Source organism: Aspergillus eucalypticola (assembly GCF_003184535.1).
Source record: "Aspergillus eucalypticola CBS 122712 chromosome Unknown BO83scaffold_28, whole genome shotgun sequence".
NCBI lineage: Eukaryota > Fungi > Ascomycota > Eurotiomycetes > Eurotiales > Aspergillaceae > Aspergillus > Aspergillus eucalypticola.
In genome coordinates, this window is record NW_020290302.1 from 337,022 (window position 1) to 350,458 (window position 13,437).

Sequence of the window (13,437 nt, forward strand, 5' to 3'; positions counted from 1 at the left end):
GTTGGGTTTGGATTGCTTGGTGGGTTGGTATGTATGTATGTGTGCTTTGGGTTTAGCTTTCTGGACGATGCTTGTTTGCTTGTCTTGCCTCTGGACTACTAGACTAGGATTGGACAATTGGGATTGATTGTATTGGGTTTATGGTTGGGTTGAATTGATTTGAAATGGGTTGGGTTTGTATGGATGAATGAAATGCGTGTATGTATGTATAAGGACTGGATGGTGGTGAAAATAAGAAGGAGGATGGGATGAGAAGATGAATGTATATGATATGAAATTCGATAGATGGATATAAACTCTAACTCCAACATAAAACCAAAAGACTTTGTTCATAACCAAATGACATAACGATATCATTGAAGAAAAAGAAAGATTGAAGTGTTTGATCACCCCCAAACATCCTCCTGCCACTTTCCCCTCTTCTTCAACCCCTTACACCACTCATTCCACTGCCCATCACCCTCCTCCCACCCCTTAACCCTACACATCTCCCCACCAACCCTCTTCTCCACCTCTCTCGCCATCCCCGCTCTCCCACAAATATACAAGTTGGCCCTCTCCTCCACCAACAACCTCACCACCTCATCCCCACACTCCACAATCTTATCCTGCACATACTGTCTCTTCACTCCCCCATTTTCATACCTCGAGAACGCCGTCTCAATGCGCAACTTCCCACCCAACCCCTCATTCAACGCCTCCAACTCCTCCTTATAGATATAATCCTCGTCTGGACGCCGACACCCAAAGAAGAGAATCATCTGTCCCACTTCGCGACCAATCTGCTGCAGTTGGCGACGTTCGGAGATGAAGGCCCGGAACGGGGCTAGGCCCGTGCCTGCGGCGATCATGATGAGGGGGGTGTTTCCTGTGCGGGGCAGTTTGAATTTACTTTTGCGGAGGTGCGCGAAGACCTTTTCGCTGTTGAGGGCGTTGCTGGGTCCGTTGAGGTGGTAGGTTAGGCCGTATGGGTGGGGGGTGAATGGGGAGGTGCGGTGTTGGGATAAGGCGAGGAGGTAGTTCGAGGTGATGCCGTGGATGAGTTCGTCTGGGTTTTCGGGGATAGGGGTGGTTGAGACGATGGCGGTGATGGAGGGTTTGCGGGGGGAGAGCACGCTGCTGGAGGAGATGGAGTAGTATCGGGGTTGGATGGGGGAGAGGGTCTCGACCAGGTAGGATAGGGGTAGGGCGGACCAGGCGTTGTCTGGGGAGGCGAGTTGGAGGAGACGACTGAGGGTGACGTGCGTGCAGTTGAGGAGGTTGGCGTAGCTGGTTTTGTCTTGGCCGAGTTGGAGGAGGTAGGCCTTTGCTTCGGGGGTGGGTGCGAATTGTGCTAGACTGAGAACAGTGTCGCGGTTCACAGGGGCACAGATCTCCAGGTAGTATCGGAAGAGGGCTGCCGCGGTCGTGGGGGTGGGGATGCGCACTTTCGTGGCCGGGTCGAGGGATTTGATGGAGATGGGCACCTCGCGGCGTGCCGTAAGGCCCAGTACCTGGAGGAGACGCTCGACCTCTGCGTCGGGTTGCTAGGCCAGATGGCAAGATGATCGCCCGTCTTGTAGGTGAACTCGGGGACACTGGACAGGTCCAACTCCATGTGTAGACAGTGGCGGTCTGAGACCTGGAAGAGCTCACGGGTACTGGAGATAGTCACTGGCCGCACGGGGGAGCATTGTGCAGATGCCCTGCTAGCATCACGGGCATCTGGCTCGCCGTGGTTCAGGTCAATAGGCTCCAGGGACTCGTCTTCCTCGACGGATAGGGTGGGCAAGTACTGCATCTCACCCTCCTCGAAGCCGAGCTGGGACTTGAACATGGCAAACAGCTCGTCCTTCCAGCTGATAAAGTCCTCTTGTGTGGCTCCCTCGGCATCATTAGCCCTACCAACGGGCATGAGGGCCTTTGCGCCTCGACCATCCAGCGCCTGAACGACGACGTCCACGACGCGGTTGTAGAACTTGTAGTTGCTATTCCCCAGGCCAAACGCACAATACCTCACATTGGCCAGCGAGACATTTTCCGCCTTGTGAATCCAATCCCAGAACTCAGCCGTATTATCACTGGGATCTCCTTCGCCATAGGTAGACAGAATGAAGATCGCCAGCTTGGACTGAGGTATCTGAGAGATACTCTCCGGGTCATAATCCGACAGATCCGCCGTCAGGGTACCCTGACGGAAGCGGAGGGCAATTTCACGCGCCAAGCGATGGGCAAAGCCCTCGGCCGTACCGGACTGCGATCCCCAGAAGACGACGATGTTCTTGTCCGCCTCTTCGAGCTTCTGGGCAATGTTGCGGGTCTCCTGGTGGGCATTGGGGCCGGCGGAACCGGCCATCTTCAGCTGGGGACGTTCATACCAGAGGTAGTTGTAGGGGTCTGGCTGGTCCCAGAGGATGCCGCGCGACAGGTAGGTCGTGCCGGCCATGGCAAGGAGAGTCAGGGCGGCATAGTCGGCGGCTCCAGTGGGAGTGAGGACTTTGGTCAGCTCCTGCCAGAGGGCTGGTGATATCTGCCATGGAGACAGAGGGGAGGTCATGATGATGAGGATGAGGATGAAGTGCACTGAGCAGAACCAGCCACTCTGTAGTTTGGAGGTTAGTAGAAGACGAAAGGGCAGCTGCTGGATCTATAAATCGATCCATGAGAGGCCGTGACACCATGATTTCCGATGGATGAATTGGCGCCAATGACCGACATGGTGGAGATAAGAGCGGCGCAAGGCAAGAGACACGAGGCAAGAGAAGCAGTAAACCTGAGCAAGAAGCAGATGCAGACACAGAAGCAGAAAGTTGGGGATCCCAAAGAAGAGAAAGAAGATGGAGAAAGAAGCGGCAATGTTCCCCGAGGGGAAAATTACCCCATTTGGGGGCAGGCGGCACCTTTGTCCATTTCGCCCATCCAACTTTCTGCATGTCTTCGCCTCATCCATTATCCAATACGGATTAGTTTAGCCCAATTTAACCTCCCTCTCGGTCCCAATATACCCGATCCAGCTACTTTTCCCCGCGGTCCCTTTACTTCTTTCCCTCTCCATCTTCAAACCCTCCCCCCCGCACAGCACAGACCAAAAAAGCAATCAATCTTAACTATTATCAATCTATCCCCCGCACGTTTTCCACTTTCTACCCCAGTCGGCTTTCGGGGCGTTAGATCCCTTTCCTCTTTCGTTATACTATACTAAAGATGAAAGGGATGTAGCATGCTGCATAGCTTTCCCCCACGGAACGGACGCATCGGTCTCGCTCCGATGGTTCCGGACCAGTCTGGCCGGACACCTCGGGGTCCCACGACGATCCCTCGTGAGACTATCTCGACGTAGTTACATGCTTGATATGCATGGCTAGCTAATTGAGTGTCTACCGGATTGAGTGTCTACCAAGGAAACTAGTGAGAAACTACGGACTATACCATCCAGCACCAAGGAATTAGTGCAATATCGCTACCATTGTTTTCATCATTCATCACGAAGAAGGGAAGAGAAAGAGGAGAGAACAAAAAAAAAGTCTAGCCTGTCTAGGAACAAGATGAATATGAAGAAAAATTTTCCTAATCGGTGGCCGGCACCTGCCGTCGCCACACCTTCACCGGCATATCTCCCAGAATCAAGTTCATCGTCTCCAGTCGCTTCAGCTCCCACCCGGGGTGCGGCAGTGCAAACTCATACCGATGCACCAGCGACGCCAGGATCTTCGTCTGCTCCAAGTACGAGATGTTCCGCCCGATACAGGACCGTGCCCCCGCCGAGAACGCCACAAAGTACGGCTGCAGCGCTTTGCCTTCTTCTCCCAACCACCGCTCCGGGATGTACTGGTCCGCCTTGGGGAAAGCCCGCTCGTCGCGGTGCGCAACATAGGCCGACATACTGACCGTTGTCTTCCCCGGCACCCACTGGCCCAGGATCTCCATCCCCTCTTCCGGCGTTTCGCGCGGAAGCCCGTGCGACGTTGGCGGGAAGATCCGGAGTGATTCGTCCAGGCATGCCCGAAGATACGGCAAGTGCTTCACCTTGTCGTATGGCGCAACGACATCGTCCGCGTCTAGCACTGCGTCGATCTCTTCCCGGAGCTTAGCCAGGCACTCCGGATTCCGCAGCAGCTGGTACATCACGTTGGCGATCGCGATCGCCGTCGTTACGCTGCCTGCGTTCATCATGATGTTCACTTCCGACACCACGTCGCCCCATTCCAGGTTGTTGGCCCGGCCGTTCTTATCCTCCATCAGCGCCTGGAAGAAGTCATCGAGCTTCTCCCCAGCCTCATACCGTCGCAGGCGCTCGATGCTGCGTCGCCACACAATGTTGTCCCAATTGTCCGAGGATTTTTGCATCCGGCCGAAGAACGGGATCACGTTGACCAGCTTGTTCAGCACCGGGTACCATTCGTAGTTCCAGAGGATAAGCGACTGCTTCCGGGCCGTGGGATACAGTGCCTCCCGGAGATTCACAGTGTACGTTGACCCATCCTTCCGCTCAGCTATGCAGACATCGCTGCCCTGGTCCAAGAAGCCCAGCTTCTCCGACAGACCGATATCAGCGATAGCATCCAGCGTGAAGTAGTTGGTCCAGGCGCGGAAATCCACGGTCAGGTCTTTGGGGTCCGGCGCGACTTTGCCGGACGCCACAGCCGCAGACGGAGCGGCCGTGCACACCTTGTCAAAGTGGGCCACCACCTTCTCAACCTTGTCGCTGACTTTGTGCTCCCATGTTTCAAGGTTCTTAAGAGCGTAGGCGGATGACAGAACCTTACGCTTCCGCGCATGGTCCCCCTTGTCCACCACATCGGCTAAGTGGTAATGCGTGCCCGCCGTGACGATGTAGGATGGGTCCTTGATGCACTTGGTGTTATGGCCGTAAATGTCCTTGATCGCGCGCACATCACCATAGGAGAGCGTATTGGGTCCGGTACGGATTACCGGCTTCTCCTGGTGCAGCTCCTGCAGTTCTCGCGACCGGAACCCGCGGGACGCCATGAGCATGAACGGAATGGCAGACATGCCGGAGATTGGTGTAAGATTAGGGTATTTTCGGAGACCTGGAACAGTCGCTAGTCAGTACCTGGATTCTGTGGATAGCCTGCCATATACACAAGTATAAACATACCTTTGGGGTCTCTGATATACTGCACAAACGGCCATACCAGGAAGTAGGAGATCCCCACGATCCCGATAAAGAACGCGTAAGGGGCGATTGTGAAAAGTGACCACATGGTTGCTCTTTGGGGGCGTCACGATAGAGCCGGACAAGAGAAACACAGTAGATCGAGTAATTGAATGTCAATGATGAACAAGGTTCAAATATCAAAGGTTCCTGGTTGCTACCAGCAAGCTCTCTGGTCCGGAGAGCAGCTACTTATAACCCCAGGTAAACCGGGAGGAGAAGGGAATGGATGGATGGATGGATGAACTAACCCATCCTCGTGAACCGCAGAAACCGACTCCCCCAGCATTCCACCATGCCCACGACATCGTGAGTCCCTGGCTGGTGTAACAGCTGCCATGTCATTCCAGCATGACGCCGGATAAAACTACCATTCAGGGTCATCCAGCCAGGACGGAGAGAATTTCCCTTTTGTGCCCCGCCACCACCGACAGAGTAATAATCCTCGCGCGTTTGCCGGTCGCAAATGCGATGGAATCAATTCGCGAGGATCAGCTGGACCCACAGGCTTTGACAGGAGCCCCATGCCCCGGCTATTGTGCAAATAGCTCCCCGGTACTTATCGTCATAATAGCGGAGTTGACGGTATTTGAGGACATCCCCCGAGATGTGCAGATCAGCCAATGAAGAGACGCAGATATCCGGGTCCAGGCAAGTCTGGGGTAACCTGGGGATACGGCTGTCATCTTGAACAGACCCATGGAACCGTGCCGAACCCTGAGGCAATATCCGGACATTCCATTCCCCCCATCTTCGAGTCTTTAGTTCGCCATGGGGATGAGGGGGCAGGCATATACCCCCTCCTCGAGAGGGATGATGGAGATGGGGGTCGCTTTTCGGCAATAGTATTTCCCTTTGCATATATGCCCGCTGTCATCGTAGATAATTCTTCCACTCAGTCTTTAGCCACGTCGGCCGGGCTTCTGTGGTCATTGCACGGGTGTAATCTAATTAACACTTCATCCATAACCTGTATCTTCTTAAGCATACTGTTTCATTGTTTAGATTTTGGTTACTTCCCATAGCCCTAATCCAGACCATCATGGATCCTGCAGACGACTATTTGCCGGCCATCGACGATCTGAAACCAGAGACTTTCCACGATGACAACGCTGGCGCCGCGGAGGGCTTGGACGATTCAATTGAGACGACGAATCCTGGCAAGGCTGTATGGCTGATTGCGTGCACGGTGTCCATGGGCGGGTTTCTCTTTGGTAGGCATGACCCAGGCCGTTAGCGTTTCATGGCCCATCAGAACCACTTTGCCCATAGACAGTCCCAGCTGACATGGTTCTTTCTCCTCACTCGTCCAGGGTACGACACAGGCGTAATATCCGCCGTCCTCGTTAGCCTTGGAACCGACCTCGGCCAAGCTCTGTCCTCTAATGACCAGGAACTCATCACCTCCATAACTTCAGGGGGTGCATTGATCGGCGCCGTTCTGGCTGGCATGACTTCAGACAAGTATGGACGGAAACTAGCAATCTATGTGGGCTGTGCGGTCTTCTTCGTGGGAACCGCCTTGCAAGCCACGGCGTTCTCACTGGCCCAGATGGTGGTTGGTCGACTGGTGGTTGGTTTTGGAGTGGGTGAAGCGGCAATGATCGTTCCCTTGTATATCGGAGAGATGGCGCCTGCCAGATTCCGTGGTCGACTGATTGTGTTCGATAACATTTGTGTGACCTTTGGCCAGCTCATTGCCTATGCCCTCGGGGCCGCGTTCACTGACGTACATCAAGGCTGGCGATACACAATTGCCATTGGTGCTGTTCCTGCTATTGCTCTGGCGGCTACAATGCCCTTGTGCCCAGAAACACCTCGCCAGCTGATTTCCCATGGCCGTGACGATGAAGCCAAGAGAGTAATCCGAAAGATCTTTCCTCAAGCCACGGAACAGCAAGTGGTCAACAAAATCAGGGTGGTTCGGCATTCTATTGAAGAGGTTGCTGCCTCCGTATCAGACAAGAGCCTATGGTGGCAGATGAAACAGCTCTTCACTGTAGGCGCTAACCTGCGAGCCCTGGCCACCGCCTGCTCTATCATGGCTGGTAAACCCCCGTTATCTTCTCGTGTTTTGATCATGGATACTGATATTATCCAGTATCACAACTAGGGGGATTCAACACGCTGATGTACTATTCCGCCACACTGTTCTCCCTGGTTGGCTTCAACCAGGCCACGGCCGTCTCCATCGTCGTTGGAGCGACGAATTTTGTATTTGGATTCCCGAACTTCGCCTTCATCGACCGCTTTGGAAGACGATCAATGCTTTTGATCACCGTGTTGGGAATGGTAGGTGCCGCATGTTCATCGACTCGCTCAGATCATAGCTTTGGTTAACATTGACGCAGTCCCTCTCCCTGGTTGTCGTTGCCATCGCCTTCCATTGGATTCCTGTCAATTCGGATCTGAGCGTCACGGGGCCGCACGAGATGACCTGGGCAAGTATCCTTCTTCTCGTCGCACTGATTGTCTACATTGCATTTTATTCGGCCGGCGTCGCACCTATTTCCTGGGTAGGCACTGAATTTCTCCCCTTAGAAGTGCGTGCACTTGGCACAATGCTGAATACCGTGACCTGCTGGGGTTGTAATATCATCATCTCGTCGACATTTCTGTCCATGATGAAGGCTATGACCCCCAGCGGAGTGTTTGCGTTCTATGCGGGTATTTGTTTTCTTGGGTGGCTCTTCGTCATCTTCTGCTATGCGGAGGTGCACAATATGCCTCTGGAGTCGGTGCGGGAAATTTACACCCATGGCTTCGGGGTGAAACACGCCAAACGATTGCAGAGGGAGCTCCGAGAGGCGAGAGCGAACGAGCAAAGTGCCCCATAGATAGATCTCCGAAGCCTCTCGCAGTTGGTCTGTGTATCGTTTGATCTGTGCGCAAGGCAGCCATCCTGGCGCGGACGCTGGATCCACCCCGGCTTCAAGCTTCGGCTGTAGGAAGTAGTCCTGACAGCTCAGCGCTTGTATGTAGGATGCGTGTTCCTTTCCCAGTTGTTATGGAGTAATAAAATGTGCTCGGTCATTTCCACACGCCAACGGGCCGGTGAATGAATTGTCCGTAATGAATCGAAGCAGCTTGAAAGGCTTTTCCTCATTGGGAGATTTCCTGCCCCAGTCAATGGCTTGGAGCTACTATCAACAGCGATCAATACCCACCATTGCCTTTTCTTGTTTTCGCTTGTCTCACTCTCTCTTTATCTGATTCCTTCACTCTTAGCTCCCCAGACATACTGTGGAAACTTCCCAGCCATCCTCTCGGAGGCCGAATAGAATTTGCAAATAGGCAGTGGTCTTAGCGCTGTGGCAACCGAAGACCAGAAAGGTACGTACAGCAGACTGGCGCATTTACGCGCGCCGCTAGCCAGTATCTAACCAGCAAGTCAGTGCATATGAGTCCAAGCCAACATAGACCAACAACAATGGCCCATTCACCATTTGCTAGAGAGCTTCAAGTGGCTTGTCTCGCTGTCCAGCGAGCCAGTATAGTCACCAAGACTATGCTGGCCGAGGCCGACAAGGGATCTACCGACAAAGCGGACGCGTCTCCAGTAACCATAGCCGATTTTGCGTCACAAGCCATTCTAATTAGCGCAATCCGCCACAACTTTCCCAGCGACAAATTCGTCGGGGAGGAATCAGCATCAGCCCTGCGGAATGATCCCGCACTAGCCGACCGAGTGTGGCAGCTGGTATCCACAACTCAATTGCATGATACCGAGAGCGAAGAGATCGTCGCAGCCCCATCGTCGCTTGAAGAGATGCTAAGCATCATTGACTTGGGTGGCAATGGGGAAGGAGCCCGTCATACGCGTACCTGGATCATGGATCCCATTGACGGGACGGCGTCGTTCATTCAGGGCCGTCAGTATGCTGTATCCGTGGCGCTCATCGAGAACGGCGAGCAGAAAGTCGGCGTGGTCGGTTATCCCAACCTGCACTTCCACAGCACCGAAGTCCACGAAGACACGGTCGATCGGAATGGGTACGGGATTATGCTGTCGGCAATCCGGGGCCATGGAGCGTACAAGCGTCCGATGAGCAAGGAGCGCCTGCAGCCCGCCGTGAAGGTTAACAACGTCCTGGCACGGACCGATACCGGCCAGCCCGATCTGGTATTTGCAGAGAGCATGGAGAGCCCCTACATCGATCAGCGGCTACACCAGGTTGTTCGCGAGAGACTGGGTGTCACCAAGCCAATTACTGATCTCTGGTCCATGCAAGCCAAGTATGCGGCCCTCGTGGTGGGCGGGTGCAACGTGATGGTCCGTATCCCCCGAAGCCCCGAGTATCGTGCCTATGCGTGGGATCATGCCGGCGGCATGCTGGTGTTTGAAGAATCGGGCGGCATGATCACCGATCTGGATGGTCAGCCTTTCAACTATGGGCGAGGCCGGACGCTGGCAGATAACTTGGGTCTAGTTGCCGCATTCCCAGAGTTTCACTCGAGGGTGCTGGAAGTTGCGCAGGAAATCAGGGAAAGGCATAAAGAGGAGGGAATGAAAGACAACACGCATTAATTACAGGGAAAATGAAGGGGAGAAAGAGAACGATGGAAACAGAGAAGAGGGAAGGAGGGAGGGAGAGAAGGATGATGCGTGGATTTGAGCCGCCGAGCCAGATCAGGCCATACATTGCTTCCTTTCTTTTTCCCCTCATCTCTCACAGCCCCGACTTCCCTATATGCCTTTATTCGATTCGTACACCAAATCGTCTACGTAAAGGCATAGCATAAATAGAGTGTCTTACGATTATACTGTCTTCAATCGTTCTTGAATAGCCCATGGAATTTTTAAATGCCCATACAGTCAGAACAGAAACACAAGAACCTAGAACCAACGGTCCTAAGATGCAGGAATGGAGAAAAGCCACAACAATATAATAGGGAAAATGTTCTCATCAAGGAAATTCGTGACTTCATGGTCGTTAAATATAACCGGTCGGAAACAATCGCACCCGCACACACACACACACACATACCATACCATAAGATGACCAAAAAGCACCGTAACGCTGACCATCCCTCGCTTGATCCGTAGAGAAAGTGAGAAAAGCGAAGCGCGCAGTCCCAACGCTGCTCCATGAACATACCAGATAACACACCCTTTGCGAGTAGGCTACCCATCCGCTGGGGAACCCTCCAAGGGGAAGCAACATAAGACATAAAAACGATCGAAAACCTGGTCAGCGGAGGAACCAAGCAATGCACCCATCCCAACCAGTGCCGGTGACCAGGCACTGTTCAATCAGTCCATCGAGAAACCATGCAACAAACGCAAAAGGCAAAGACACAAATAGGGCGCTGTTTGTCGAATGCAATTGTTGAAGCGCTCGGGTGGTGACGAATGGCCTTCCACCCACTCACTTCATATCCCATACCCTGCCGTGCTGAATGTGTAGTCTATTATAAGAGTTAAAAACAACAATCAGGAACGTCAAAAGCCCCACAATTCACTCCAAGAAATGGAAAATAATAACCCATAACAGAACTAAAATTTTGTCTTTCCTTGGGACATTTTTTTTTCTTCTTTTCTATTTCTTTTTGATGCTCCAGGTCTTCACCCGGTCAGGAAAGACAACTCCTGGAGTGGACGGTTACCGACGACGGGCCATAACACCGCCAGCCTTCATGGGCTGGAGCCCAAGGGGCACACCTCCAACGGGACCGCCGACCTCGCTCAGCGTCTTACGGCGCTTGCTATCATACTCCGTTCCTCGGCTGTCCGGTCGAGGAATGCGATCCACGTCATCGTCTTCCCGCATCCGCTTAATGGAGCCTAAAGATCCGTTCATGCCTGTCGAGTATCCAGGAGCAGAGTTTGAAGCCACGGAGTAATTGTCAGAGGTCGCGCCATTGCCCGATGTCCCTCTGGTGTCGCTCACGATGTTATATAGGCTGCTAGCAGCGGCGGGGCGCGGAGGGGTGTTGTATCCGGAGCCCCAAGGGGGAGGGGGCCCACCACTCGTACGGGGTGTCATGCGTTCAGACCCGTTTTGTTGGGTAGGAGAACCCGTGATCTCCGGGGTAAGTTGGGAGTGGTCACCCGCCAGACTACCCACCGAAGTGTTGGTGGTGTATGTGTAGGAGCCCCGGTTGGTGTTATATCCAGAATTGTCATGCTGCACATACTCCGACTCATGCTCCGGCACTTGCTCAGCTCCATTGCTTCCAACATGTCCATTACTGTGGGCATAGCGCTCCTGCTTCACCTCAGGTGCATCCGTCTCCGGCTGGCCGCCAGGTGTCCGGCTTGACGGGGGTCCCATCTCACTCTTGATGTAAGGGTGAGACGGGATCGTTTGTCCATAGGAAGCCATACCAGTCTGAGTCATAGGTTGCTGGGAAGCATAATGGGGATGAGAAGGCGGGGCAGCAGAGTAATATGGCTTCGACTCGTACCCGGATTGGCCTTGAAACGGCTGCATTCCCTGCATGTTGCTGCCCGGGGGTGTGGTGGCAGGTGTCGTCGGCATTGACCGAGCGTTGCTCAGAGTCGTATCAATGGAGAGCGGCTGGGAGTTCGGCACGCCCGAGTTCATCCCTTGGTTGTTCCAGTCGTAGGAGTTGCTGGGATTGGTGATGGGCATGAGGCTCGAGGCACTAGCAGGAGGCGTGGGAAATGTGTGTGCTCGATCGAGTGCCGGCCGAGCACCGGCCTGAGAAGCCATGGTGTGGGGTTGCGGCATGTGCGAAGGAACTGTGCCCTGCAGGGAGTGATGATGGTGCAAAGTCGAGGGCTGAGGCCCCTGAGATGCTCGCGCAGCCTGAGGCCCCTCCAATCGCCGCTGTTGCGATTCTTGCACCACCATGTTCGTCCGACTCTGATTCGTCGGGTGATACAAGAGGCCACCAATGTTGTGAACGAATAGGGGATACAGGAGATCTGTGATTTTCTCCTTGTTGGCGAATTCGAGGGCACGCTCGAAGGGGATCCTAAAGCAAGATTCAGTCAGTCCTAATGCATGGAAATAGAGCAATTCAGGGATCGTACCAGACGCCCTTCAGATGCATGGGCCCAATCTTGACGACGTGTCGGACCTTCTCACTCTTCAGAATACCATCACGGCGACCTCTCGTCATTCCTGCGACGTTCAGGAGCTTTGTGCCGTTAATCATATGATTGTCTGTGAATACACATTAGCATTATAAACTCAAAAAGGAGCAGCTGAAGTCAAGCTTACCTTCTCTTCTTGCCACGCAGACGCCCTTGGCTTCCACCTGGTAGCAGAGGCTGCCTTCGTCTTCCCAAAGGGTGGCAGTAACGCGCGGTTTCGCTCCTGGTGGGGCTACCTGGCCAGTGGGATCATAGACATACCCTTGCAAGGGGGTCCCGGTCGTGTTTCCATAACCCGCTGTCGGGACAGCACCATGTGTTGTCACAGCTACAGAAATGCAGTTAGCTTGAAAGTTCAGCTGACCATGACATTTAGAGTAGCACGTACCTGGTAAAGGCAACAATTGGGTTGGGACACCACTGCTCATGGAGGTGGACGGGGGTTGCGGACCTCCCTGGGAGGAGGTCACTCCACCAGGGTAAGCATACTGAGAGTACGAGCTTGCCGGGCCATAGGTGGTTGATGCTGGCTGCAGAACGGGTGGCTGCTGGTACTGGTAATGCGCTAACCCTCCCGCAGTTGCGGCATGAGGCGCATACGGCTGAGCGGACGACAGGTGCGATGAGTGGACATCGATGTAGGATTGTGTTTGGTTCATACTGCCAAGTGAAGTGTGGTTTTGATAGAATCCGTCACTAACGGGGTTTTGTTGCAGCGAGTACTCCTGAGTCGAGGAATCCAATGAAAGCCGGCCCTGACCACCTGCCGCGAGGTCTGCAGACGTAGGCGGCGGACTTCTAGCTTCACTAACTACAGGCGCAGCTCCCGATAAACTTGTTCGAGTGCTCGTGTTGTTGGAACCAAGGGCCGACGCGTCTTCGTAGCTAGCCCGATAGGACTGGCCCGAGATGGCCTGCGTGGCCGTTGGTAGACTGAGAGCTGGGAGTTTGTCGCCAGACAATAGAGGTCGCTCCGCAGCGTGGTGGTTATACCAAGGAATATCAACAGGACCTCTGGTGTGGACCTGCGAAATCGACGGCAGCTCCAGCTTTTCGGTTGGCGGGGGTAACGGTCTTGAAAAGTGAGGCGAAACGGGAGCGGTCGGACGTCGGACTCAACGATGTGTCCGGCGTACCGTGAGGTGAAAGCTGTCGGTTCTTGTTTTTTGGTCTTTTATCAACGGGTAATTGTCAGTTCGCAAAGGCACGATCTGACTGT

General features: G+C 53.9%; 6 protein-coding genes across 6 annotated transcripts; 2 read left to right on the plus strand and 4 right to left on the minus strand.

Annotated features, from left to right (window-relative positions):
* Positions 1-386: 386 nt before the first annotated feature.
* BO83DRAFT_453539 (NADPH cytochrome P450 oxidoreductase family protein) lies at positions 387-2,536 on the minus strand (the record flags this gene model as incomplete). Its single annotated transcript, XM_025536911.1, has 2 exons — positions 387-1,526; positions 1,577-2,536. 2 exons carry the CDS (start codon positions 2,534-2,536, stop codon positions 387-389), a joined length of 2,100 nt encoding a protein of 699 aa, XP_025384386.1.
* Positions 2,537-3,546: 1,010 nt separating this feature from the next.
* On the minus strand, positions 3,547-5,204 carry BO83DRAFT_321506 (cytochrome P450; the record flags this gene model as incomplete). Its single annotated transcript, XM_025527857.1, has 2 exons — positions 3,547-5,030; positions 5,099-5,204. The coding sequence occupies 2 exons, from the start codon at positions 5,202-5,204 to the stop codon at positions 3,547-3,549; spliced, it is 1,590 nt and encodes a 529-aa protein (XP_025384387.1).
* Positions 5,205-6,197: 993 nt separating this feature from the next.
* On the plus strand, positions 6,198-7,992 carry BO83DRAFT_321439 (myo-inositol transporter; the record flags this gene model as incomplete). Its single annotated transcript, XM_025527854.1, has 4 exons — positions 6,198-6,369; positions 6,469-7,203; positions 7,257-7,447; positions 7,507-7,992. The coding sequence occupies 4 exons, from the start codon at positions 6,198-6,200 to the stop codon at positions 7,990-7,992; spliced, it is 1,584 nt and encodes a 527-aa protein (XP_025384388.1).
* Positions 7,993-8,585: 593 nt separating this feature from the next.
* BO83DRAFT_321373 (inositol monophosphatase family protein) lies at positions 8,586-9,683 on the plus strand (the record flags this gene model as incomplete). Its single annotated transcript, XM_025527849.1, has 1 exon — positions 8,586-9,683. One exon carries the CDS (start codon positions 8,586-8,588, stop codon positions 9,681-9,683), a length of 1,098 nt encoding a protein of 365 aa, XP_025384389.1.
* A 158-nt stretch (positions 9,684-9,841) lies between these two features.
* BO83DRAFT_123769 (uncharacterized protein) lies at positions 9,842-10,542 on the minus strand. Its single transcript, XM_025526045.1, has one exon. It carries the CDS (start codon positions 10,325-10,327, stop codon positions 9,956-9,958), a length of 372 nt encoding a protein of 123 aa, XP_025384390.1. The 5' UTR covers positions 10,328-10,542; the 3' UTR covers positions 9,842-9,955.
* BO83DRAFT_123768 (apses transcription factor StuA) lies at positions 10,543-13,108 on the minus strand. Its single transcript, XM_025526044.1, has 4 exons — positions 12,607-13,108; positions 12,346-12,546; positions 12,156-12,288; positions 10,543-12,097 (listed from the first exon to the last, which is right to left on the minus strand). The coding sequence occupies exons 1-4, from the start codon at positions 12,875-12,877 to the stop codon at positions 10,759-10,761; spliced, it is 1,944 nt and encodes a 647-aa protein (XP_025384391.1). The 5' UTR covers positions 12,878-13,108; the 3' UTR covers positions 10,543-10,758.
* Positions 13,109-13,437: the final 329 nt, after the last annotated feature.